General features: G+C 40.7%; 1 protein-coding gene across 1 annotated transcript in view; it reads right to left on the bottom strand.

Moving 5' to 3' along the window:
• LOC120794320 (dynein heavy chain 9, axonemal-like) overlaps window positions 1–25,809 on the bottom strand; it is a 144,659-nt gene that overhangs the window by 72,097 nt on the left and 46,753 nt on the right. Inside the window, exons 36-50 of the mRNA XM_040135288.1 lie at window positions 24,013–24,151; window positions 21,158–21,445; window positions 18,472–18,682; window positions 18,261–18,388; window positions 17,837–17,945; window positions 16,268–16,415; window positions 15,583–15,757; window positions 14,559–14,732; window positions 13,159–13,366; window positions 10,857–11,022; window positions 10,014–10,116; window positions 9,364–9,603; window positions 3,787–3,948; window positions 2,668–2,864; window positions 115–277 (exon numbers count right to left, since the gene is read on the bottom strand). Of these exons, the coding sequence (XP_039991222.1) occupies window positions 115–277; window positions 2,668–2,864; window positions 3,787–3,948; window positions 9,364–9,603; window positions 10,014–10,116; window positions 10,857–11,022; window positions 13,159–13,366; window positions 14,559–14,732; window positions 15,583–15,757; window positions 16,268–16,415; window positions 17,837–17,945; window positions 18,261–18,388; window positions 18,472–18,682; window positions 21,158–21,445; window positions 24,013–24,151 (2,611 nt within the window). The remainder of the gene's footprint in view (window positions 1–114; window positions 278–2,667; window positions 2,865–3,786; window positions 3,949–9,363; window positions 9,604–10,013; window positions 10,117–10,856; window positions 11,023–13,158; window positions 13,367–14,558; window positions 14,733–15,582; window positions 15,758–16,267; window positions 16,416–17,836; window positions 17,946–18,260; window positions 18,389–18,471; window positions 18,683–21,157; window positions 21,446–24,012; window positions 24,152–25,809) is intronic.

Raw genomic sequence — 25,809 nt, 5'->3', positions numbered from 1 at the left:
GGTAGAACTGTATGCTTGTGATAAAAATTTTTAAGACTTACTAATTGTCTAACTGACCAGTTCAAATGGATGTTTTTGCCGTGTGGTATGTCTGCTGTGTAATCCTCCCCAAACCTTTAGGTCAGTAATGCCATAGCCTTTTCTCAAGGTGATCTGGAAAACCTCCAAATTGGAGATGAAGGCAGCCAGTCGGGTCAGACTCTGCTTGCCGCTGCCGCCCACTCCAACCAACAGCGCATTACCCCGTGGAGACTCCAGGATTCGGTTTACACGGCAGCTACATGTGGAGGTGCAGGCAGTCGGGGGAGGGAGGAAGGAGAAATGTGAAGGAGGAATGAGTGGAAGGGTGAGATAAAAGGTAGAGGGAGGCAGACCGGATGAAGACAATCTGACTCATAAGGCAAACAGCAAAAGACAAAGAAACACAGGGTAGTTTCTGTCTCTTTCTTTCTCTGATTTATACAGCCCATAACCACCATCCTCATCAATCTGTTTAATTAAGATGTACCACAATGAAATGTATTAAACATTAGACTCAGTTGTAGTGTGCTCCTGAGAATCTTTATGCCTTCATTAAAACAAGATGAACATTCCTCTAGTCTCTTCATTTTGAAGAGATAAACTGATTTTTTCATTTTCATTGCTTCATTTGAAGCTCTTGCCAAAAGGAGCACACCAACACAATCCAACTGACATTTCAATTTATGTCACTACTCACACACTGACTGACACTTCAACTGTTTATAGTGCACATGCCTCAATTCTCCCCAGCGCTCTGAATGAAATTAAATTGCTTTCATTGTTTAAGCTGACATTTAAAATGATATCTCTTACCCTTCAGCTGCTTTCATTTCTTACACTTCAACCGCAATTCAACTGCTTTCAGTGCTTAAATGTAAACTGGCATTTCACTACTTTCATAACTTATATTGACAGATAGCTGAGCTACTTTTATCTCTTACACTTCAGCTTACAGTTCAGCAGCTCTCATCTCTTACACGTCAGCTGACAGTTAACTACTTGGCACTTTTTTTACATGCTGTACAAACTGACAACTAAATTCCTACAGATCTAAAACTGAAAATTTGCATGTTTTCAGCGATCACACTACCTGATTTCAGTTTAGTTAACACCTCAGCTAATAGCTCAGTTACTTTCAATGTTTCAACTCTAAACTATTTCAGTGCTTAAACTTCAGCTGAGACTTTCTCTTAAAGTGCTTAAACTTAAATTACAAGGCCCATACAGGCCCATTTAACTCCATTAATATTTCACATGCAAAGAATAAACATCTTTTGCACCTGTAATTTTCAACGCAAGTGAGTAACACTTTAATTTCCTTCAGAGAATGTAGCCTTTTTTACATTTATTAGACTTCTCATCCATTAAATGATGAGAACCTACATGCTACTGTATCTGCCTTTTAGATCATTCTTCTCCATGCTTACACTTTACAAAACACTATGTCGGGCATCAAAAAGATAAATGGACTTACCTTTTCAAAGAAGAAGTCGGTCATGTTTTTCATTATAGGACTTAAGGATAATAATATAGAAAAACAATAAAATATTATCTGCTGTAGTCAGGTTTTCTATCTTTAGAATATCAAGCAAGCGCATAATCATGCACAATGCAGGGATTTTACCTGAACACTATCTCCCTTCACCTATCCCCTTCCCTTTCTAAAGAAACTACAGTAGTCCCTTCTAGTTCAACACAGCACATTATCTTTGATTTTATTAAAGCCACTTTAAGAATTTAGTTTTTGTTCACATCACTTGAGGAATGAGGCTGGCATTATTCTATATTTTTCTTATTATCAACAAATCCCATGAAAAGACCAAAACTGACAATGTGTCAATCTTTCTGTCAATACTTACAACCCTCTACACCCTGAATGTGGCTTTCAGCCCCCAGAACATTGGTTCCTACTGAAGACGTAAATCTTTAAAATCTTGTCACAAATACTGTATATGCTTTCATTTTCAGTAATTTCCTGAAACGGATGGGCACTGTAATTTTTAGCATGCATTACTAAAACAGGAGGAAATTGTGTATTTGTTGCGGAACTTTTTACAGCATATTTACTGCTCTAGTAAGTATTGAGTCAAATTTAACTACAGCGTGTGCAGGGTAATGAACATGTCACCCAATGGAACAATGTGGCTCACTGATATATTTTTAATAGTTTCTGGGTAACATTGGAGCTCTGTGAAACAGAAGAATAAGGTATATATCAGGCTTTGGATACACACTCAATACTTGTTAGTAGGATCAATTCATTGTTGGTTTGGGTCTTTTCATGGGATTTGTTGACATTTAGAAAAATACAGAATATGACCAGACTTTGTAAAAGATAAGATCAAGAGCTCCCAAAATTTGATGTACTTCTTTTGTTTCAACAACACAAAGAGTACGAAATTCTGGCATTCCAAACACATTTTTAGACTGAACCTCTACTCTGCATTTTTGTTAGGCTGTCATGATGTACTATATGCTGCATAGTGTTTTACACATTTTTCTGTCTCTGCTTTTGACAGTCTGTAAAATGGAACTGTTAATCCTACAATACCTGGGAAGATACCAGCTGATTTCCTTGACAGACAATAAAGAAACTGACAAACACACTTTACTTTTTCTGTACTCTCCCCACACAGTCCCACTCACATGTGTGCCATGGCATCCTCAAACAGCACCAGATTTAGGGTGGCATTGACCTCATTGTAGCTGCCCAGAACCTCCAGCAGGGTTTTACTGAGGCTGCTCCAGGACTCTGCAGCCATGTACCTGGCCTCCCCCAGCCCACGGGCGAAGTGACAGTACAGGTTCATCTCCCTGATCTGCTCCAGAGTCTCCTCCATGTCCTCAGGGAGGGATGCACACACATATTGCAGTGGTAAACATACAGACCCACACACTACCCCTGTCAGCATAACATTAGTGTTAAGCTTAAACAGTCTGGACAGGGACACAGCTGAATATCACAGCTGTGCAGAGGGTGACCTAGTTCATTTTCACCCTGGCAACTGTTGGGCCCCGCATATTTCACTCGAAAGATTCTGTGTGTCTCTTAGGGATGCCTGATCCCGCCGCGAACTTCCACTGGTGTAAAGCTGCAGTAGGTGTGATGATGGGGGAGTTTTTGTACAAATTCACATGTATATTATGTTCCGGTACAGTCTTCTTTTTCATAGTATCAAGAGCACTTTCTTACAGCACAACAGTCTCTAAAGACATTCTTGTTTGCATGTAAAAAGAGCAAGAAAATATGCTGCATATTGCTCTGTGGCACAGGGGCAAATTGTCATAGGTTTACTGAAGGTGTCAGCTCTGAATAATATATTCTAGAGTGGGTAGGATTATTCTCTGTCCTTCTCCTTCTCTTTCTGTGGGTGTGTGTACACATATAATTGTCAGGTTCTTCATTGTGGCATGACTAGTGTGCATGCGATAGAGCCAGAGAGGGTAGTGAAGGGAGCAGCGGACAGAAAACCATTAAAATGTTTTCCAATTTGCTGGCCTGACAGCGCAGACCCTGACAGCCAGACCCCCATACCATACTGATTAATATTCTCTTCAACCTTCTCCTGGCCCTCTGTCCCATTACCCCCCCACCAAAGCATTTCTTTTTCGCCTGTCCTCTTTCTCCTCGCTGTGTTGACCACTGATGTCCAGGTCCAGACGCAGAGCAGGCAGCCTAATGATCTCCCTCACCTCCCCTCCCTCCCCCCTTCCTACAGCATCCCGTTCTTGTCTTCCTCCTCTGAACTTTGTTAAAACTCTCACCTCATAGAACTTTTTCACTGTGTCCGCCTGCAGCTTATCAAAGACCTGGAAGTCCTGCTCCTCCACCAGCTTGTCTCTGTAAACCCGGTTGCACTCATGCAGGTAGATTTTCAGCAGGTCTGGAGGTGTTTTCAGACACTCGCCGGTACAGAAGAGAATGCCCTGGGCAGAGAGAGGGTAGAGGAGGGCTTAGAGTTTCATTCCAGAGACTGATTTGGCCTATTTACACTACAACAAGGAGACAAATACAGCACAGTCACTGTGGGTAAATCAATGGATATTGAGTGGGCAAGCTGTTAGTAGTGTGTCAGAGAAACCCAGAAAATAACAGCAGTGCTTTTCTTTCATCTCCCTGTATCAGAAGTATTGCTGCATGTGGTGATAAGTTCTGTCTGCAGGTACTGGATAGAAGAAATGAATTATGAAAAATCAAGGAATGAGTCTGCATGTGACTGTAATGCTTCCAAAGAGTGTTTATTTTCAAACAAGACTAAGACCGTGTCTGAAATCACTTCCTTTTTACTATATATTTGCTGTCTGCCATTTTATTGGAGTGTCCAAATTCTGGGTGAGTTTTGCTCTCTTTACACCATTCAGCCACAACATTAAAACTGGTAACTGGTTTTAATTTTGTGGCTGATCGGTGTATACTGCCCTGAAAAATTCCCACTGCATTGGCAAAAAGTAGTGTCCATGACAAACACACTACTTTCTATTAACAATTCCATATTTCATTGCATTTTATACATGTGAAAATTACCGTTGTGTAACTTGTGTAACAACTATTAATGATCCCGCAAAATGATGACTCATCAGTGTCTGAAATCTTAATTTACTGCTCACGATAGAGTAAATCACAGTGTTTGTACATGGAGAGAAGAAAATGAGTCATGGACCAGACTACAGCCATGCTAGTAGCTCAGTGAGGCTGTACTTAGACACAGCAGCATTTTAATCTAATAGCAACATCCTAAGATGCTCACAATGGCAATGCTAACATGCTGGTTTACAATGGTCGCCATCTTAGCGATCTTTAGCCTGGTAACATGCTAACATTTGCTAACTGGCACTAAACACAAATTACAGCTGAGGCAGAAGGAAATATTGTTACTTTATCAGGTATAATGTTCATATATATTTGGTCATAAACCAAAGTACCAGACAAAGGGAAATTTTGATCTGATGAAGGTGCTACACGAAAAATCAATGTATCACCAAAGTTATTACAATCCATTCTATGGCAAGCTGAATGTCTGCAACAGAGACACAGGCATTTTTCCTCAAAACCAAAAATTCAACCACACAGTGGCACTAGAGGAAAAGTCAGGGGTTAAAGTCAACAAGATTCAACCCCTGGGCACCATGAAAGGACTGGATACTGGATAAGTGAAAATTTTGATCTGCTGGATGTGCTGACCAACATTGTCGTCCAAAGAGGCACCCTGCTTGCATGACTAAAAGTAGATGTGTTGTTCTGCTTGTAATTCATACTTCTCATGATCCATGAAAATCATGACAATGAACAGATGAGTGTTTAGTGGATTATTGAAGATTAATGTGTCTCTATAGGAGGCTTATGTGACGTGTTAGATTTCCCAAAGGGCCATTCATGATGCACCTAAGCAGAACGGGCGGCAAAATCTAGGTGCCTCACATAACAGGTGCTGTATAGGATGAGTAAGGAGACGGACAGGCTCCCAGGCACGGTTTGTTCCCCTCTGCACACTGTCACTCAGGAGGATGAGGAAAGCAGATGTTGTGTGTTTCCAGCCCCAGAACTTATTCTAATCAACAGAATCATCTCCTGGGGTAAAGCCAGCTGAATCTGATCTGCCTTCATATCTGAGCCCACTGAATGTGACAATTGGCTGCTAAATCCACTGTGTAATGGTGCAGATGGGAGGTGTGCTGTGTGTGTGGTTATTTGTGTGGATGTGTGTACTGAAGATTCAAACTGAGCCAGAATTATTGCCGCTTCTCTCGATCTAGTGAAATCAAGATGTTTTCCCCAAGTATGTGTGAATGATCTAATCCTTTGACTTTTAATAGATCTGTCTTTTTCTGCTCCATTTAATTACTTAATGGTGTCAATCATCACACCCTGCATTTTTTGTTTAAAAGTGTGCCTGAGCAAAACAAAACACCATATGGCAACACTACATAACAGTCATACTCGCGACTTAGCTGTTCGTCGTACCAATCGAACAAAACAGCAAAGCACTAAAAAACTGAGAAGGGAGAATTTTGTTTTCCTTCTATCCAGCTGACTTTGGCACACTATCTCCTCTTCTCTGTCTCTGATCTTTCTTTGCTTTGTTCAGCTAAGAGGAGAGGGATTTGAGAGTTCTGGGTGTTGGCATGTATCTGTCTGTCAGGCAGTCTGCAACGGGCACGCTTTCCTCATAGCCTGACAGCTGCTCTGAGCCCCAAACAATGCCGCCCCCCCCCCCAGCACCCAGCTGACTATCCACGGAACATCATACAGACATATTGTGCAGTCAGTACAGTTCGGCTTCAGAGTCTCTCTGCAGTCTCATGTACGCTCTTTCGTTCTCTTTCCCTTGTCTCTGTGCTCCTCTTTCACTCTGTCCATCTTTCCCCCATCTCCTCACTCGCCTCTTGAGCATCAAGGAGCTCATTTAGGCTGACATGGGGGAGACAGGCCCACGGATATGCCCGCTGGTCATTGCAGAGAATAAACACAGAGCTCTTTGACAACACTCCCGGTTGGATGCCAAACTTTGTCTTGCCTTATTAGTGGAATTTGGCTACTGTATGTCACTTACTGTACGTCTAATTTAACATCAACAGGGTGTAATGATGGCCCCAATCCTTGGAAAAAGTAGAGATTTATGGAGACAGAGAGTGTGAAGGAGAAAGAAAGAGTCAGACAGTAAGTGAGTTATAAGGAAGAAAGTGGAAAATGAAGTGGAGAAAAGGAAGGAAAAGAAGACAGTTCAGCTCCTAAAAACCCCCTAACCTGAGAATTTTGTCAGCAAATAACATCAAAAATACTCTCATAAAGATGCAACCTTGAGCATTGTCAGGACTATGTCTTGTGTCACATTTAAAAACACCTTTACAAAGAGTGTTGCAAATTCACATAGAGTCTCTGGGCTCATCTTTATGGCTCATTAGAGTTGATTATAATGAGATGGTTACCTTTGGCCACATCTCCAAGTTCCAAAGTTTTAAAAAACAAAGTGAATCACAGAAAGTCCCCCAATTATTTCAGCTGAGGTATACATCTGAAACGTCAAGCCAGAAAACACTGAGTGACAACTATTTAGGCCTCATGCTCAAAATTAAAGGAAGTGTTTGTACTGTCACATCAAATACTTTACCACTTCTGAAGGTGGAAAAGCACAGAGGTATGGTGGGGGAATTACAGCTGAGGCAGAGCTGTGAGCTGCAAGGCAGATCACCTCCTCCCGCCAGTCCTAAGGTGTTAGAGCCAGGAGCTGAAAAAGTTAGGCAGAAAAACTTCAAATGAGCTCCACGGGTCCCTTTCTGGCTTTCTTTACAATCTCTCTATGGGTGGAGAGAGGAACAGCGAGGAAGCTTTGACATTGTTTCCTCTGTGTGGTTATCGGATGTCCAGTCACGCTGTGCAGACCATTCAAAAAAAAAAGACTCTGACAAAACAGGCAGAATGGCCTCTTCAAACACTGGCCTCAAAGTGTTAAGGTGCAGCTAACCTCCCCATGCTCGAAGGCAGTGTTATGTGTGATCAAAGTTCTTAAAGGTAAATCTTGGGGTCATCAGGGCTTGCGCTTTGGGATGGTAATTATGCTTAATCTCAAAGCACAGAAGGTTTAAACCTGGTACAAAATAGCTCAATATAATGGCTAAAATCCAGTAGTCATACAGGAATGCCTCAGTATGCTTAAAACAAAGTGTTTGTTGGATAGCCTTACATTGCCATAAACCCGCTTTCCAATCTCAGACAACTTTCAGAAACAGACAATCCGACAGTCACTCCCACATTACGCAGAGGGGTTGAGATGTGAACCTAGGCAGGGTTTTACTTTTTCAAGCTCTCTATTCTCATTCTTCACAAAGCTACTTCCATCACTTAACTGACTGCAACGCCACAGAAGTCTAAATCTAAGTCTAAGTCTCAAAACGACAAATTCCAGTGTAATGGTGGTGCTACAGGAAATGTCAGTAGATCACCAAAGTCATTACGATTCATCATCTGGGGACCACTCCATTTGATAGTTGAAATATTTCACTGGATAAGGGAAGACTTTGAGATTTTGAGTAAAATATCTTAACAACTAGATGGATTGCCATGAAATTTGGTAGAGACAGTCATGGTCCCCTCAGGATGAATCACAATCACTGTGGTGATACCTTAAAGAGGAACTCTACTGATTTTACACATCACTGGGGAGTACTACTACACGTGAAAAAAAAGCTGTATAAGCCTTCAGTGTCTCCAGAGGGAGCAGTGTGAGTCTGATAAATGTTCTGCTACTGCTGATCCTGTTTTATTTAAAATGTCCCTTCTAAATCCTACAATGTTAAAGAAGTGCAACGCTAAATTGGTGGAGTACCGAACTTTTCCGTTGGCACCATGATCAGGTCAAAGTTTTAATTTGTCCAGTACTTTGGTTTATGACCAATTACAAGTATGGAAAACTATTGCTATTCTTATCAGCATCAGCTCTAATTTGTGTGTAGTGCTAATTAGCAAATTTTAGCATGGTATCAGGCTAAACCAAGATGGTGAACATGGTAAACATTATACATGTTAAACTTTAGCATGTTAGAATTGTCATTGTGAGCATGTTCACATGCTGGCATCAGCATTTAGTGCTGCTGTGACTAAGCATAGCCTCAAAAAGCTGGTATCCTAATGCTGTAGACTCCTTGTATTTTTTAAACACTGCCTATCATTCTAAACTTTGACTGTTTGCTTATGGCTCTTTTCGATTAAGTTGCCTATCTCTATTGTCTACCTGTTTTCACCTGCCATAGTAGAGTAATAGTATAGTAAGAATTCAGAGTTGCCTTTGTAGACTCCTAGATGGAATTATGAAAAATGAAGTTCCTATAGCTGAGTGGCTTAAAGCATTAATTATACAACAGAGTGTGTTAAATGAGAGAGCCTGCCCTCCATGAAACCGTGGAGGATTCTGACAGAAATATTGCCCCAAAAGCTTCTCCCTTGACAGCCTTTGCGCTCTGATATTATATTCATTTAAATACATTAAATCATCACTAACACCCGTGGAAGTGCAAATCCATTCTATTTTCTGTTACACTTATTTCAGACTTATTTCTAGCTTTTAAGACCCGGCTCTTAAATCAATAATCATTTAGATGAGAAATTAGTGACAGAAGCCTAGCTCTTTCCACATGGCAAGCAGAGCCATAAAAACAGAGAGAACCAGAGCAAAATATCTAACTCCTTGTTTGATATGGAAAAGTCAGGGATGTGAAGAAGCACACAACTTCTTCCAGGTAACGTCTGACATTTTATTGTGAAACGATTAACCTGAGGTTGTTCTTCTTCCAAAAGAACGTCTATGTGGATAATTCCTCCTAGTATTTTCGCTATCTATGTGTCACCTGGAAGATGTTGGAGAGGTCTCTCAGGTTGAAGATGTAGTGGAACTTGACGGCTGTGGGGAGGAAGGTGGAGGAGATGCGCTGGTGCAGGGCCAGGGCTAACTGGACCAGGGTGGGGCAGCTCTTCTGCAGAGCAGCAGTGAAGCCCTCTCCTCTCAGATGCTGAGACAGGATGGAGGTGTAGATGGTGTTCAGGGCCTCGGCTCCAGGAAACGACAGGGCGAAGACAGAGAAGTGCCGCTATGGATGCAGATAGAGTATGAACAAGGCAACAGTAAACATGCTGTTACTCACTAATAATTCAGTCAGTTTTCTTCTAGACTAAAAGCAAAGGTCACCCTGTGGATGTTTGCAGCAGTAAGTAATGAAGGACTGTCACTCAGTCAAGTATGCCTTTAAATTCAAATAAGACTGTCTCACTACGTTTCCCCAATAATTATGACTGTTCTTTGGAAAAGGGGTCCTCCAAATTTAGTTAAACTTGGATCATCAGTATCCCAGTTATACAGTAAAGATTTTCTATAATAACATGTGAGAGGAATTAGTGCACATGTGTTGCATAACCAGTGGAACACAATGTGTTTTGAGGACATACTGTATGTGTGTGTGCGTGTGTGTGTGTGTGTGTGTGTGTGTGTGTGTGTTTGTACCTGTAGTCGTGGATTGATGGTGAAGCTGCCGGCTGTGGGGTTCATGCAGGAAACGTATTGAACGCTGTGTATTTCCTTCAAAAGAAGTTTATTACGGTCATACCTGAGAGTAAACACACACACACACACACACACACACACACACACACACACACACACACACACACACACACACACAGACACACACACAAATCACCATTTAGCAGCCTTGCATGCACACAAACAAACATACCCTGGCCCACACACACAGCTTCCCCACGCTTCTGACGATATGGACGCCTCAGCTCTTACTTAAGCTGGCGTGGCTCAGTAGCATCCTCTTTCCTCTCAATTTCATACCTGAAATCCTCCCAGCATATCTTTAATGGGCTGACCGTGTCTAAGCCAGTCAGCCTGTGTCTGACGCAGTGGAAACATGTTCAGAATGGCCTCACTGTGTCACAGAGATGAGCAACAAGGGGAATCATACAAGCCTGCTCTCACATTTGACTTTTTACTCTCATAAAAGTTGTAGCATACTGATACTGAAGCGGGGATCTGTCTGAATACTAAAAGGAAGGGGTTTTCATTAGAAAGGCTGTTCATGTGAATTATTAGGGTATTCCACCTATCAGTTCCTGGCACTCCATTATCTGAATGATCCTCTTCTATGTTGATACATGGAGAAACTGTCTGAAACCATCCATCATTTAAGCAGTTACAGCAAGGAAGAGTTCCACCGTTGATGTGGTACTTTCTGAAAATCATCTAGAAAGACACAGTCTAGGCATAATGTTCCTCTTTCAAACAACATATGCATGTAATAATGCTTGCTCAAGCATTCATTTAATGAAAGAGCCTTACCAGTGGTGGTAGTCCATGTGTTGGCGTATGAGTGTGTGAGATTGCACCGTGCCATAGGCATCCACCTCAGGCATATTCATGTCATCTATGAAGTAGATCAGTCTTCTGCTGCCTGGAGGTCCGTAGTTACGCCCTGCTTTCTTCTCAAGGGGCTTTTCCAAAACCGCTGTGTAGGATAGAAATGAAGGAGTAGAGAGCAGAAATGAAGGAAAGAAAGAATGCGCACTGAGAGAGTAATTTAATAAACAATATTTATGGAGTAGTTTAGGTAATGAGGCAGGTGTGGAGAAATTCGATTTAACTGGAAGCTTAAATTAGCCATTTGTCCAAACCTGGGACCCGATGTTAATATAGGGACCAGGGTCCCAATATTTATATAAGGAGCTGTAAGATGTTTGACCTGTAGTAAAGAAAAAACAAAATTCTGCTACACAAATTCAGTTTAGTTTCAAACTTTTCTTTAACTTTGATGTTTGTATTTTGGAAATACTTTATTACCTCTAAATATTATTTACACAAACAGTCTGAAAAGGGGAAAATCACACTTCAAATGAACCTGCTTACAGCTCACAGAGTTCACAGGCAAAAAAGTTTGGGAACCACTGACATATTATTATGCAATTATGCAGACTGAGGGATGCCAATATAGAAAATAATGGACCCCAGCAGCTCCATTGTTGTGTTATCTATGATATTATAGTTTTTCCTGGCATTATAAGATAGCCAAAACAACAGCAAAACTGAAAATCATCAATTTTTTAAACTTCTTTTGGCTTATGTGGAGTTAAGTCATGTTTATTTAAATTGTCCAAAATCACAAGTTTGTGTCAGGGTTTTAAAGTTAGCCTGATTCCATACCTCTGACCGTCCACATCGTTGACATTCAAATTCGAAAAACAGTCAACAAATTAGAGATTTTTAGGAGATTTTTGAAAATAGAGACATCGTCTCCCTATGGTGCTAGCTAGCTACATCCAAGAAGACAACGGCAGGCAGAGTCAGTAAGAGGACTTAATGAAAGCAAAGGTGATCAGGCTGACAAACAGTCCAGGCAAACAGGTCCAAATGGGCAAGGCTGGTAGATAGGTTGTAAGACAGACAAAAGGTCCAAAACACAGGTACAGGTCAGGTTGCAGATACAGGGAACTGTTAGGAATAGGGAACAGAATCAGGTAGAGGTAGAATTGCTGGAACACAAAGCATATTCAATGAAAGCCAGGGAACCAAAGCGTCTTTGATGGTTGCCAATGGCTGTGATGCAAGGCAGACAGATGATAGGACAGCAGAGGTGTCAATTGGGACGTCTAACTCAGGACGGGGATGACCCTTGGCAGCTGACAGGCCAAGGGCTGGGCAACTGAGTAGGCCAAGGGCTCAAAAACAAGGATTGCCACAGAAAATGGGGAGGAGGACATAATGAAAGACTGCTGGGGGCTTTAAGATCAGAAAGAAGGACAACTGACTCAGGGGCAGTAGCAGGCAGGAGGCTACCCGACTGCGAAGCAGGTAAGAGATGTGCAAGCCCAACGCTTGCTGACTTGGAAGCAGGCCAGAGACTAGCAGGTCCAACACTAGCTGACTTGGATGCAGGTCAAAAAACAGATGCTTAAAACTAAACAAAAACACATCCAAACAAGTGGGTCTTGAGCTGCTATTGAAAGGTGTCCACAGATCTTAAGTCCAATGGGCAAGAGTTCCTTTGTCTTGAGCTTGAAGTGACGAACAACCAGCAAGCCCTGATCAGAGGACCTCAGATTCGTACTGATGATGTAGGGCTGCAGTAGGTCTTTAATGTAGGCAGGTGCCTACGTTACCAAAATTGGTGTCACATGAGATGACCAGTGCAGGGTCACGTTACAAGTACAGGCAGGAACAGGATCAGAAACGTAGAAATGGCTGGAATGCACGTACACAAAGCAATACTGAAGATTTCGCTATGGGTGAGAGAAACTGGGCTTATATAAATAGTGGGAAACTGATAGGGGAATGGGGAACAGGTGAGCGGGCAGGTGTAGATTAGGACTGGTGGAGGGGTCCGAGGACATCTGGTGGACAGATGAAGAATAGCATGTCTGGAAAGTTCCATATATATGAAGGGGCATGGGAAAGTGAGAAATGGGCTGAAGGCAGGGACAGAGGCAGAGCTCGTGACAGCATTACTGCATCAATATTGTTGTTCAAACGATGCTTAAATATAGCATAATATATGCAGCTCTGTTTTTTTTAACTTTAATCAATCAATCAGAAGCTAATATTTTCTATGGTAGTTGTATAAAGCCTGATGAAAATGCATGGTTGCTACCTTGGAGCATAGCAGATGTGGTGTAATAGTTGAAAGGGACATTTTTAATCATGTATTTCTCTGCATCCAACGATCCCAGTTTGTCCCCAACCAGAACAGATTTCCCAGTCCCAGCATTCCCGACCAACATGACGGGGCGACGATGCTCCAGGAGGCGGTCCATGAAGTAACGAACTCGAATGGTCTCAGTTGTGTGGACCAGACATGCCTGCACATTGGAAACACACAAACACACACACGTACACACATATTAAAACCGCATTTGCACATTCCCTCTTAATGTATTGCTATACTATAGAGCCACAAGTCATGACTATTTTGACTATTAGTTAATCTGTAAATTATTTTTCTAATGATAATTAATATTTTGTCTGAAAATCACAAGAGACACTGACAAATTCCCCAAAAACATTCACTTTACAATTACATTAATCAGAAAAGCAGCGAATCCTCACATTTGGAAAGCTGGAACCAGGAAACTTGAATTTTAACTTGATAAATGACACTGTGTTTTTAAGGCCAATACAAGTAAAGATGTTTGAGAATTTAAAAAAATCTGATAACATTATATCTCATTTGTAACAATAACTAATAAACATAAACAAATAACACAAACAGACAAAAACAACAAACAGACAGATTTAGTTATTAAAGAATTGTGACCAAGATATGTACTGAGTTGGACGTTTTACAGTTGAAAAAATAAACTTGACAGTGCTCCCTATTGGACAAACCAACAGCAGTATAAGCCTATACCTGTCATAAGCTAAAAGCAGTCTATGCTTCTATATTAAATATGCTAACTGACTATGCTTTTTTTTCCGATATGGGAGTAGGGCCCGACAACAAACTAAAAATGATATTTGACATATTATGGTCCTGACTAAAATGTAATGCTGTTGTCTATTTATACATCCAGTGGACATGGAACAACATAATAGCATTAGCATTCATTTGGAGTCACGTTTTTGGCAACTTGACAAATGTTATCTTTAAAAAATCTGTTCCTAGTTGTCACCAACACGTGAGGAACATACTTGGGTCTCCCAGGTATGTTCCAACTAGCTCCGGCTAGTGGCTTTGTCAGTGTGTCGTTTGGTGCTGGGCAGGTACCATACAGTGGATTTATCAGACTCGCAGCTGGAAACTAGGCTGGTAAGGTCTGTTAGACTGAACCATTGTTTATACAGAAATATTAACTAGTGCAGCTTGAAATTGGTAATCAGTTTTTGATTGTTGATGATTAACTTCTGTCAGTTGACTAATTGATTACTCAACTAATCTTATCGTACACTGATATTTGTAATGCAGTAAAATATTAATGTGAGAATAAGTCCAGTAGTTGAAACCTGACGTAAATCACTCCCATAGCATGAATTATCCAAACTAAGCTGCTGTACCTGAAGTGGTGTATCTGCATCCATCTCAAACTTGGGCACCATTTTGGACCAGGGTTCGAACTTCTTGTTCTCGGGGTCGATGTAGTAATCAAACACAGTCCCCTGGGATGGGAACTTGATGGTTTTGAACTCAGCCACCCACCACTTGCTGAACTCCACTCTGTAGTCGACCAGCTACTCACACAGAGCACACACGCAGAGACACAGAGGGTCAATACTCTAAAATGACTTCCTCTCTGCTTATTCTCCTCTATACAGTAGCTATGGATCTGTGCATTTGATTTACACTGGTGTGAATACAAACCAGAGGACAAATAAATGGCAGCAACCTAAGAAATACAGCCACAGCAGTTGAAGCGTAGGAAATGAGAGATGGCAGGTCTATCTATCCATCTGTCTGAATCAGACAATGAAGTAGCCTCATCACCTGCTGGCTGGCAGTTCCTCACTTTCCTCTCTGCCTCCCCACCCCTTGGTACCTGTCTCCTCTATTCACTACCAGCTCTCCAGTCAATAAAAGCATTTAGCATTTAAATGCATTTGTGATGGGAAAATAAAGTGGAGTACATTTGTACCAAGGGGAGAGCAGTTTTATCCCATAACTTAGATGGACGCACTTACTGTACGGCACTAACTGGATTGCTTAGCAACTGCTTGCTACGGGTTTCTGCTTATTTAAATTCAGCCAGTCTGTGTGTTGTTGAGCGGGAATGGGGTCCACTTCATTTTCAGATGGACATCTCTCCCTTTTCAAAAACCAGCCATTTCTTCAACTGAGAATACCTTTCAAATGACTTTTCATAAATAGAGACCCAAAGTTGAGTTGCATAAGAGTCATTGAGGCTTAAATAATACCTAGGAATACCCATAATGCAAGTCCAAAAAAACTCTTTCAGGAAGGAGGAGACAGACAGCATGTGAGGAGGAAAAAATCATTCAGCTGTTTCAGTTATGTCCCATTCTTTGCCCTGTTTATGCAACCACTTAGCAAAGCGCCTCACATGCCCAGAGGCCCACGCAGTACCTGGTCCTGGAACATAGCTCCCCCAAAAGCCCAGACTGCGGCAAAGACAAAATAGAGCTCATAGAGTTCCTTGGCACAATCTGGCGGGGTGTTTTCTGGAGTCAGCAGACACTCTAGCAAGTAGCACAGCATCTGGACCATACTCTGCTCAGGGATAGGGATGATCTTCTTAAATCTGAGCAAAGACAGACAAATTACATCACTGGATTCAAGCATTACCACTGTCTTGGGTGACTCATTAGGTAAGAAAAAGAGCTAGAAGAGGAAAACAAAAGGTTAAATTATGCTTTCACCTTATGTAATTTTGAACAGATGTTTTAACAGATTTAACGGAAAAAATCAACAATTGGGTTTGTTTCCAATAATCAGATGACAAATGTATAGGCTATGGTATTGTTGCACAGTTTTTTGGATTTTTGGCCTCACACTGAGGACACACTCTGTCTCCCCCCTCTGCTTCCTGTTTTTGTTGTCTGCTCCTGGAGGAGGCGAGTGGTCCTGTACAATAGAATGCAGGACAGCATCCAGTTCTTCTGAGTGAGTCCCTGTTTGCTCCAATCCAACCCGCCCACTTTTGCACAGTCCCTCCCCATGTTAATTCACACCCCAACATCATGCTTCAACTGGACATGACTGTAAGCATATCATTTCCTAGTGACACAGAGCTACTGAGGAGCTGCTTCACCTTGACTTAAGGGCGTCTAGGCAAGAGGGAAGGTACTTGTCGAACAGTATGGTCAGGTTGGCCTTCTCTGATTGGACCTCCCTCCTGTCGATCCAGCTGGACACTGGTGGGTTCCAGCCAAGGTCTGCTGGGTTTATGTACAGGATGCCTGGAGAGAAGACCTCACATGATGGAACTTAGACACATGGGCAAAAAAATTTGTTGTTGGGCTTCCCAGCCTCCATGCATGACTACTCTATGTACCCTGGCACCTCCACATTCCAATCAGGTACAATGCACACAGCAGACTATACATCACAGCTTCAGTATTTGCTGAGACACGCAGATTAATGAAGATTTAAAATGCCTAAATAAAGATAATTCAAACATAGAAATAAAGTGAAATACAATACATATAGCTATATGTATTTCCTTTTTATGTATATATTTAGAGTGTCATAAAAACCTTTGTAAAAAACCTGAAATGCATGACACCTCTTCAATTTTTCTGTGTTGTGGTTTGATTTTAACATGTTATTTGTATAACTACGACACATATATCAATGCGTATTGCCTTTGACTTTATTTCTTTGTTTGATTTGTTTTTATGTAGACATTGTAAATCTGCCAAAACAGATCATATCATACATATGGAATATGTTGGAATACTACTCGGTACCAGGCTATTTGTTTCAACAGAAGTTTTTTAGGAACATGCACCAGGGAAGATGGCTGTCTTCTGAAGTTTGAACGAATGAGATCGTCCTCCAATTTGTTCAGATTCATTAAAAGCAACCTATGCAGCTTAATCCTAAATTGCATTGTAAAATTGAAGTGTAGGACTAATTAATTAATCCATCAATTACATTGTGATAAATCGATTAATCATTTAGAATATAAAAGGTCGGAAAATTGTGATAAGAGCCTACTATAATTTACCAGACCCCAAGGTGAGTTCTTCTTTATTTTCTTGTTGTGTCAAATCAAGTCCATAACCTAAATACATTATACTTCACAGTGATGTGAAACAAAACCAAAAATGTTTGGCATTTTTTCTAAATAAATTACCTATTTTCATGATTAAAAAACTGTCATTTGTTTTCAGTCAATTTACTGTTTCTGACAAGCTAAAAGGTAACTTAAGATTTGTTGTTGTAATTATTTGCTCAGGACGATTTTCTAGTTTACTAAATTTTTAATTACAAAGGCAATTGTTGCCAAGTTCGCGATAATTATTTGTGGGTTTGTACTACTTCTGACTTTTTTCACATTACATGCTGTCATTTTAGAAATTGTTTCTTAAAAATATATGGTTATTGCAGCATTAAGGTCTTGAAACTAGATTTTGATCCAGGGCCCATCATTAATTTCCAGTTTATTAAATTTTGTACGGCGTATTGACATGCAGTGAACTTGGGCATTTTTGGAACCCTGAGGATCTGGGGCAGTTGCCCACTTTCCCCGTTGGTAACCCAGCCTAGCTGCAAAGGGAAATTTGGAAATAAATCCAGTGCAAACACAATATTGTCAAAAGTGTCCAGGATGAGACAAAGACAGAAGCGAGAAAAAGGAAAGGAAAGCAAGAACTACCTGCTCTGGATACCGTAGCGGGGGTAGCAGTGCGAAGGTGACTGATCTCAAACACCAGCCTCATGGTGGGGTTCAGAGGGATCCGCTCATTACTGGCCAGAGTGAGCACCTAAGAGAACAAGAGAGTGTATTTGCAGATATTACTGAGAGAGAATGTGGTGTTTTCGTGAATTTTACACAGTCTAAACCTGGATCATGTCGCCTGCTGTCTTCAGCAGATTACACACATACACTGTCATTTATTCTTGAATCCATAGAGTACAAATAGTTTACTACTCCGGCGCATCAGTGATGAGTCAACCACATTCTGCTATTCATATCTGACTGATAATTTAGTGAACTGTGAAAATGTCACAGTGAAAATGAAATTATGATACTGAATAAAGTCGACACATTTACACACGCGCTCTCAATTCGCTCACACCTTGTTGTCATCCATGACTGTGTTGAGTGACTCAATCCACATCGGGTCAATGTCTCCGTCCAGAACAATCCACTTAGGCCCATTGTGACTGATGTTGGCCAGTTCCCGCATTATGTTGGAGAAAAGGCCTGTAGGAAGAGAGTTCACATTTTGGATACTCAGATCAGTTTTTATTGAGCTAAACATAGTTTCTGCAGGACTCCTTAATCACCATCTCTCCACTCTCTGGTTGCTGGGTTGATGATCCCAAAAAGCTCGTCATTGGTCACTGCCTTTGGGTTAAGGTCTGCCCACACAGGTCTGCGCTTCATGTTCTGATAGGTCCTTTGGAGGGACCTCATCACCTGACTCTTCCCAGTGCCTGCATTCCCAATGACAAACACAGAGTGACGCACCGCCAGCAGCTCCTCCAGCTGCACCACCTAACACACAAACAGAATAAAACATTTTAGACTAGAATGGCAGACTCAGAGAGCACAGACCCCCACCGAGGCCAGTGTCAATCAACATACACCGGACTTCAGAGAAAAATGTTCACATTCATAGTAAATGATCCGGATCTGCCCATGCTCCATCCTTAGTTTGGTGCAAATGAGTTCACTACTTTTTTTTATAATCCTGCTGACAAATAAACCAACAAACAGACATGGCTGAAGCATAACCTCCTTGGTGGAGGTAAGACAGCTTTGTTTACATCACATAGATGACTGATGACATGGTTTACAGATATTTACTGACCCTTTTACAAATTAATGTAACATTTCATGGCGTGCTACACCGCAGCAGTCAATCCACTGTATCATATCCTTAGTGTTCTGGTTTATAGTGAATATAATGTGATGCAGAATGACAGGGTAGTGCGATGCACTGCAGTGCAGCGCAGCAGCTTAGTACAGTGTTCACAGACTACAATAAATAACAGTGGTGGTCTTCTGGAAGGGCAGATATCTGCACCCTCATTATTCTGTTTTGCACAATTAAAGGGGCAGTCCACCAATTTCACCAAGGAAGATAAGTTTACTTATCACAGGAAATACTACACTTTATATGCAGAGTGACTAACAGTGATTGCAAAATCAGCACACAACCCCTTAAATGTCCTTGAATTTTGATTCAGGGAGAATCTAATTAGAGACACTTCTGGGTTGCTTTACGGGATGTGTAGCATGCGGTGCATAAGTCAGTTTTGACTATTTTGTTTTTTGTTTTTAATTTTTTTTATACATTATTTGTTGAATTATTTTTGTCCCTCCCCAAAATGTGTCGCAATTCATACAGTTATACTCATTTACTCGTCCCAGCAGGCATGCAGCTGGCCACCATATTTTGTCGGTTTTAAGTTGTGTTGTCGAGTAACCAAAATCCCACTTCTTCCAAATGTCTCATTCCAATGCCATCTTGTCATAGAATACTGACATTCTAGTCATGAGGTATGACGACCAAAACCCAACGTCTGCTAGACGTCTACTAAACATCACAATGTCACGTTTTGACATATATATATATATATATATACATTTTTCTACATAGTATAATTCTAAATTCCTATGATTTCAATTTTACTTTTTCAGCTAATTAAGTCTTGTAATTTTATTCCAATGACAAAATTCCAAACACGTATTTCTCATCTTCAGTCATTTAATTTGGAAATCTTATTTTCTGCATAAATATAATGGTCTTTTGAAAAAAATGAGATACAACTAAACGGAATTTATTTTAAAGACTTATAAACAATTAAAAGATTTTAAATAGTCTTAAATATTACTGACTATTACATAGTCACTTTAACATTTTACTTGACTAGGGTTGTAACATTTTCTGTTAATCCAGGTATGTAAAGTGACACCACAAAGCAAGTAACAGAGACATTGACAGAGAGAAAGAGGGAGAAAGAGAGATTTCCTCCCTACTTCCACTCAAATATACAGATGGCGAGCTCAATCAATGCCATCGACCAGGCTCCTCGCAGCTTCTGCTCCCTATCCATTCAGCCAGAGTGCAGGAGGCTTTACACTCTCAAAAGCCCCAGCTGATTACTGCTTTGATGTGGGGAGGACTAATGCTAGCACAGGCTAACGCTTAAAGGTATGCGGTCTCCCTCACCTCGCCTGCTCCACCCTCGTTGTCTGAAATCAAAAGGTTGGCCACACAAACAAAGACAGTAAAAGTTCAGGCTCCGGGGGTGGATGGTTGTTATTGACCGCTATGCCATTCTCTCTCAATCTCTCGCTCTGCTTCTCCTCCTCTTTGTTTATTTCTGTGGCTGTCTCTCACAATGTCAGGGTTAAGTGGCATGGTGCAGTGCCAGCCTCCATTGATGGAGTGTTATTATGTGGTTCCCGTGTCTATTTGACCTGAGGCAGATTGCACTTATTTCCCCTGGTCCTGCATACATGTGTCTCTGACATATAACACCCCCCATTGTTCCTGTGTGTGTGTGTGTGTGTGTGTGTGTGTGTGTGTGTGTGTGTGTGTGTGTGTGTGTGTGTGTGTATCTGTATGTAATATTATGACTAGAATTAGGTTAGCAGCTTGGGCACCTGAATGTTCATCGTGGGCCCTCTGCAATATTTGCCCAATTCATCCAGCTCCTGCAGACTTTTTCGACACTAATGTGTATTTCCCAGCAGAACATTATGACATGAGGTAAACAGCTTTTGGAAAGAACTAAGAAAAATAAAAATCAGTGCTAGAACTGTAATATCTGTCTAAATTGTTAAAGATTAAACCCCCCGTTTGGGGACTGCTCGAGCTTCTCAGACAACTTGTGATTGAGTTTGCCTCATCCATTTGTGAGACTTACATTTTTTGAGTAGTAATCAAAACAGAATTTGATAAACTGCCCCAAACAAGTATGAAGGACGTCAGCAGGTGTCAAGTCATCATGTTTACTATACCTTGAGTACAAAATTGTCCTCGGCCTGTAACTTCAAGTCCAGGATAGATTCCTTTACATGCTTCTCAAAGTCCAAGTCTCTCTTCCTGGGGACGTCCAGGGCAGGAAACAGATCTCCGATCAGCCCCATGAACACTGGGATGTCATCAGTCACGATCTTGGGGATGTTGAAGTCTCTTAGTGCTCGCATCAGCACCTGGTCTTCCGCTCGGCCAGGGTCTCCTCTCTTCAGAGAGCCAGCCACCACCAGAACAGACTTGATGGCTCGGAGGCCCCAGTCATAGTGGTCCTTTGGTAAAGGCCAGCGAAATGTCAGTGAGCAGAGGAAAATACACAGGCCCCTTCACAGGTCATTTCAAATACTAATATCATGAACTAACATCCCAGTTTAACAAAAATGTATCTGTAAAACTACATTTCACGACAGTAAAGTATCTATTTTTTTTCGATGGCTTATTTAACCAGTTCCAATCACGTCAGGCTTTGTATTATCCTACAATATACATATAGCCACTTACAACATATCTGAAGGGTTGGTACTTCACAGTAAGCTAAAAAAAATGGATTTTTGCATGACATTTCTAGTGTCAATAAAATGTTTACTATGGTATATCTCTGTCATCAGTATCGTATTTATACTTCATAAAATTACCCATACGCAGAACAGTTGTATCCAGAAGATTAGGCACCACTGAATCCCACCCATACAGCAAACTGGCCTAAAACATGAGCATTTGTTCAAATATTAATGTGCTATTACTTTTTATTTCATGAACTTGAATTTTAAAAAATTAAACAGTTATTCCTGATTTAGGAATTTTCTCCAATTCTTCCTGCAGATCACTTCATGTTTTGAGAGATTTTTAGACTGTCTTCCACACACAGCATGTTAAAGATCTACCCACTGATTTTCAATGATGTTCAGGTCAGGGGACTGTGAGGGCAGTTCCAAAAGCTTCAGCTTGTGTCTCTTGAAGTAGTTCATGGTAGATTTTGAGATCTGCATTGGATCATTGTCCTGTTGTAGAAGCCAGCCTCTTTTCATTTTCACTTTCTAGACTGACAGCAGGCCAATCTAGAAAGTCTTGCATCCAGAATTTGCTGATATTTAGTGGTGTTGTCTTGTGGTTTTAAAGAGGGCCCTGATGTCAAAACCTAGTTTTAAGATCTTGTTTTGTTTTCTTCATCTGACCAACAGTCCAAAACACAAAGACACTGAGTTTAATATCATAGAACTAAGAAAAGCAGAAAATATTGACATTTGAGAAGCTGTAACCAGAGAATTTGGGGCATTTGTGCTTAAAAATAGTTTAATAATTATCAATTATCAGAATTGTAGCTGGTTATTTTTATGTAGATCAATTCTAAAGTACTGCTTGGTACCTGGATGTCTGGGGAAGTAAAGAAGCTGCCATGTATAGCATGGAGGGGTGAACTAGGTAACGGGCACTGACACCCCGACCCACCAGCACCACCACCCCCTCTCGTTTGTATCATCTTGTCTTTAAGAAAACAAATTAAATTTGGAATATTCACCATGTGAAAATAATATAAACTTCAATACTGAAAATATTAAACTGGTTTTCTACAGGTCAATACAAAACCCTTTGTCAGATCAATTGATTTCATAATTGAGGGGTATACATTTACAAACAAATATGCACTGGGCTCTGTGAGGGCCTGGTTCCCTGGGGCAGTTGCCTGTTTTGCCGGTCCAGCTTTGATGTACAGTGGAGAGTCAACTGCAAATTTTTATGGGGCCCCCCAACAGGTTAATCTGGCCATGTACTAAATTTTGAGTTTATGATATTTTTCTCCTCTGATATTAGTATAATAGTATAGGTAATGCCTGTCCAGAGTCTCCAAATAATGGCAGAGAGATTTGCTTGCCAGTCAAAGGCAATATATTGCGCTTGTCAAACACAGTATAGGCATAACATTCATAACACACCCACATCAGGATCGCAACACCTGGCCCAGCGGTCTGGGATGCCCTAACTGGAGAACACAAACAGCTGTGGCAATACCAACCACCATTTGACTGCCATGGAAGTAGAGGCCCCAAACATATTAAAGCATTATTTCAGCTCTCCGCAGTTTTTGATTGCATGAAATATATTTCACTGTACTCTCTTACTGTGTTCTGGTATCTACTCACTGGAAGGAAAACAGCATAGTCATTCTGCACAGACCCATGCAGCAGACATTATGTAACATTAAATCCACTTGTTTAACTGAGAAAATAGCTCTCTGAAGCATTCTGTTCATTATCATTTGATTTCATTACCACTAAGTTGTTAATATTGGAAAACTTGCAGTGAAACTCTGGCAAACAACTTTGACAAAACTAAAGAAAAGTGTCATTCAGGTTTTATTATAACATTTCTGAAGAACTAGAGCTTCATTAAAAAGCCATAAAAAAGAACTAGTGTGCTTTGATGCTTAAATGGGTCTGTCGTCATAGGAAACTCATCCAGAACTGAGGGATCATAAAATCACTGTTGAGAAGCTCTACTGTAACTAATAGTCATCACTGTGAATTATTTAATTGCTTTTTAAAATAAATAAATAATATAATGGCATGACATGTAAAACAACACAGGCCTACAAAAGGGTTAAAGAAAAATTTCGATCAAATAACATCCATACTTCCTGCAGCTTCTTATTCATATGCATGTAACGCTCAGACGGTTAAGATAGAAAGTCAGCTCTTGTGTGGTGCCTCTGAGTCATTCCTTTATCAAAAGCTCCAAATTTAAAAAGAGCATTGTGTCAGTTGTTGGGCTTTGAAGTGGAAATGAATCTGGCTCTTTTTAACCATATCAGATGTGTAACGTCGATGAGAGCAGACAGTACCTGTTTGGACAACAGCTCTTTACACAGTGTGTAGAGCGTTATAAACTTCCTAGCAAGGACTCGGGCGTTAATGAAGCCCTCGGCCACCAGCATGATTTCACAGATCAGCTCGAAGTCTGGCACCACCATGGCACAGGGTCTGTGGAAAAACGGAGAGAGTGCAATGAAATGAGCTCAGTTGTAGTTCATAATCATTATCCTGTATAAATAAATGTTCTGTCACCTTAAAGTACATCACTTAACTATACTGCATATTAACTTGTGTGGTCATTTTACCTAATTCTGAGAACACATACATATACAAACACACAACAAAAAGCAAAACAATGTAAGCTTCAATACAAGTCACAATCCATCACAATTTAATACCAATACCATTGCAATTAAACAATTCACACAGCACTTCTCCAATATGCTACGCTTTATTCCCCCAACTTTTTCAGCTATCTTCCGTTTAGACAGTTTTGCCTTTTCAGAGAGTGCCTACTTACCAAACATGCTCTCTCTCTCTTTTTCATACTTGCTCTTGCTTTGCTTCATGCATCTGCAACCTTGTGGTATTTGAGTCCGGTGGAATTAAAAGCCTTTGCTCACAGGCTTCTCCTTGATCTACTGTGGCTTGGATTGAACTTGTGTGTCACTTTGGACAAAGGTGTCTAAAAAACTACTATCAATTTAATGAAAATGTAATCAGGGAGGTATGTGAGGATGTTTTCAGTAATGTTGCATACAGTCCATCAGTTGACTTTACAAGAAAAATATACGGTATGTTACCATTACTTACATTTATTCTCAAACACAGGAATGTCTTGAGAACAAATTGATTTTCAGTTAAAGTTCTGTTTGGTTTACTAGAAATTATTTAGGGCTAGCCACAAATGTTGAAGGGTTGGTTCACTCAAATGACAAAAAGACCATTTTCCATTGCAGTTTTGGTTTTATTTGTCCGGGTTTTGAGATACCTGTCTGGGGCTTCTGCCTCTACCCCTATAAAATGCAAGTAGATGGGATTCCGTTGGAGGTGCTCACAGAATTGAAAAATGACATTTAAAAATTGAACAGCAATATTTGTTTCTCAAACAGTGTCACTGTTACTGATATAATAATCCACACACCTCACTGTCAAAAGATTTCAACAGAATTATTTTCCACCGAAGGAACTGTCTCTATATCCCTATTTTTGTAACGTAAATGAACGGAACATGAAGCCTCAAGGATCAATGCGGAGATGAAGAGCGGGCTACAGAAGTCTGGTAAGCTCACGTCTTTCTAACTTCGCACCAACAGAATTTTTTCATTTTCACAATTGTACTCTTCAGACTGACTCGTGACATCACTTGAGAACATTTATTAGATTTCGTGCCATTCTCTCTCTGGAGCAACAAAAGGCTTTACACAACTTTTTGGCTTGACTGCAACAGGGGGGGGCCAGCCCTATAAACGCAAATGTCCATGGCTGACTAACTGATTGAGTGAATGAGTAAAAGTTACACCACTGGTCAGCTGATTGCCACGTGACTGAACTAAGTGCTGAACTTACACCATTGGTTGGCCGGTTGAATGTTGGGAGTTTCCCCATTGGCCATTGCTCTTTCAAAATGAATTGGTGCAAACAGTTTGTATTGCATAATCGGGGGGACTTTACAAGCAGTGTTGCCAACTTAGCACCTTTGTCACTAGATTTACCAAATTTTAACACCCCCTTAGCAAGTTTTTTTCATAAAAGCACCCCTGCGACAAATCTAGCAACTTTTTGGACAAATTTAGCTACTTTCCACAGAAGAGAGTCGCCAGTTT

This window comes from Xiphias gladius, chromosome 9 (assembly GCF_016859285.1).
Source record: "Xiphias gladius isolate SHS-SW01 ecotype Sanya breed wild chromosome 9, ASM1685928v1, whole genome shotgun sequence".
NCBI classification, from domain to species: Eukaryota; Metazoa; Chordata; class Actinopteri; order Istiophoriformes; family Xiphiidae; genus Xiphias; species Xiphias gladius.
This window is presented reverse-complemented; position numbering and strand designations above follow the sequence as displayed.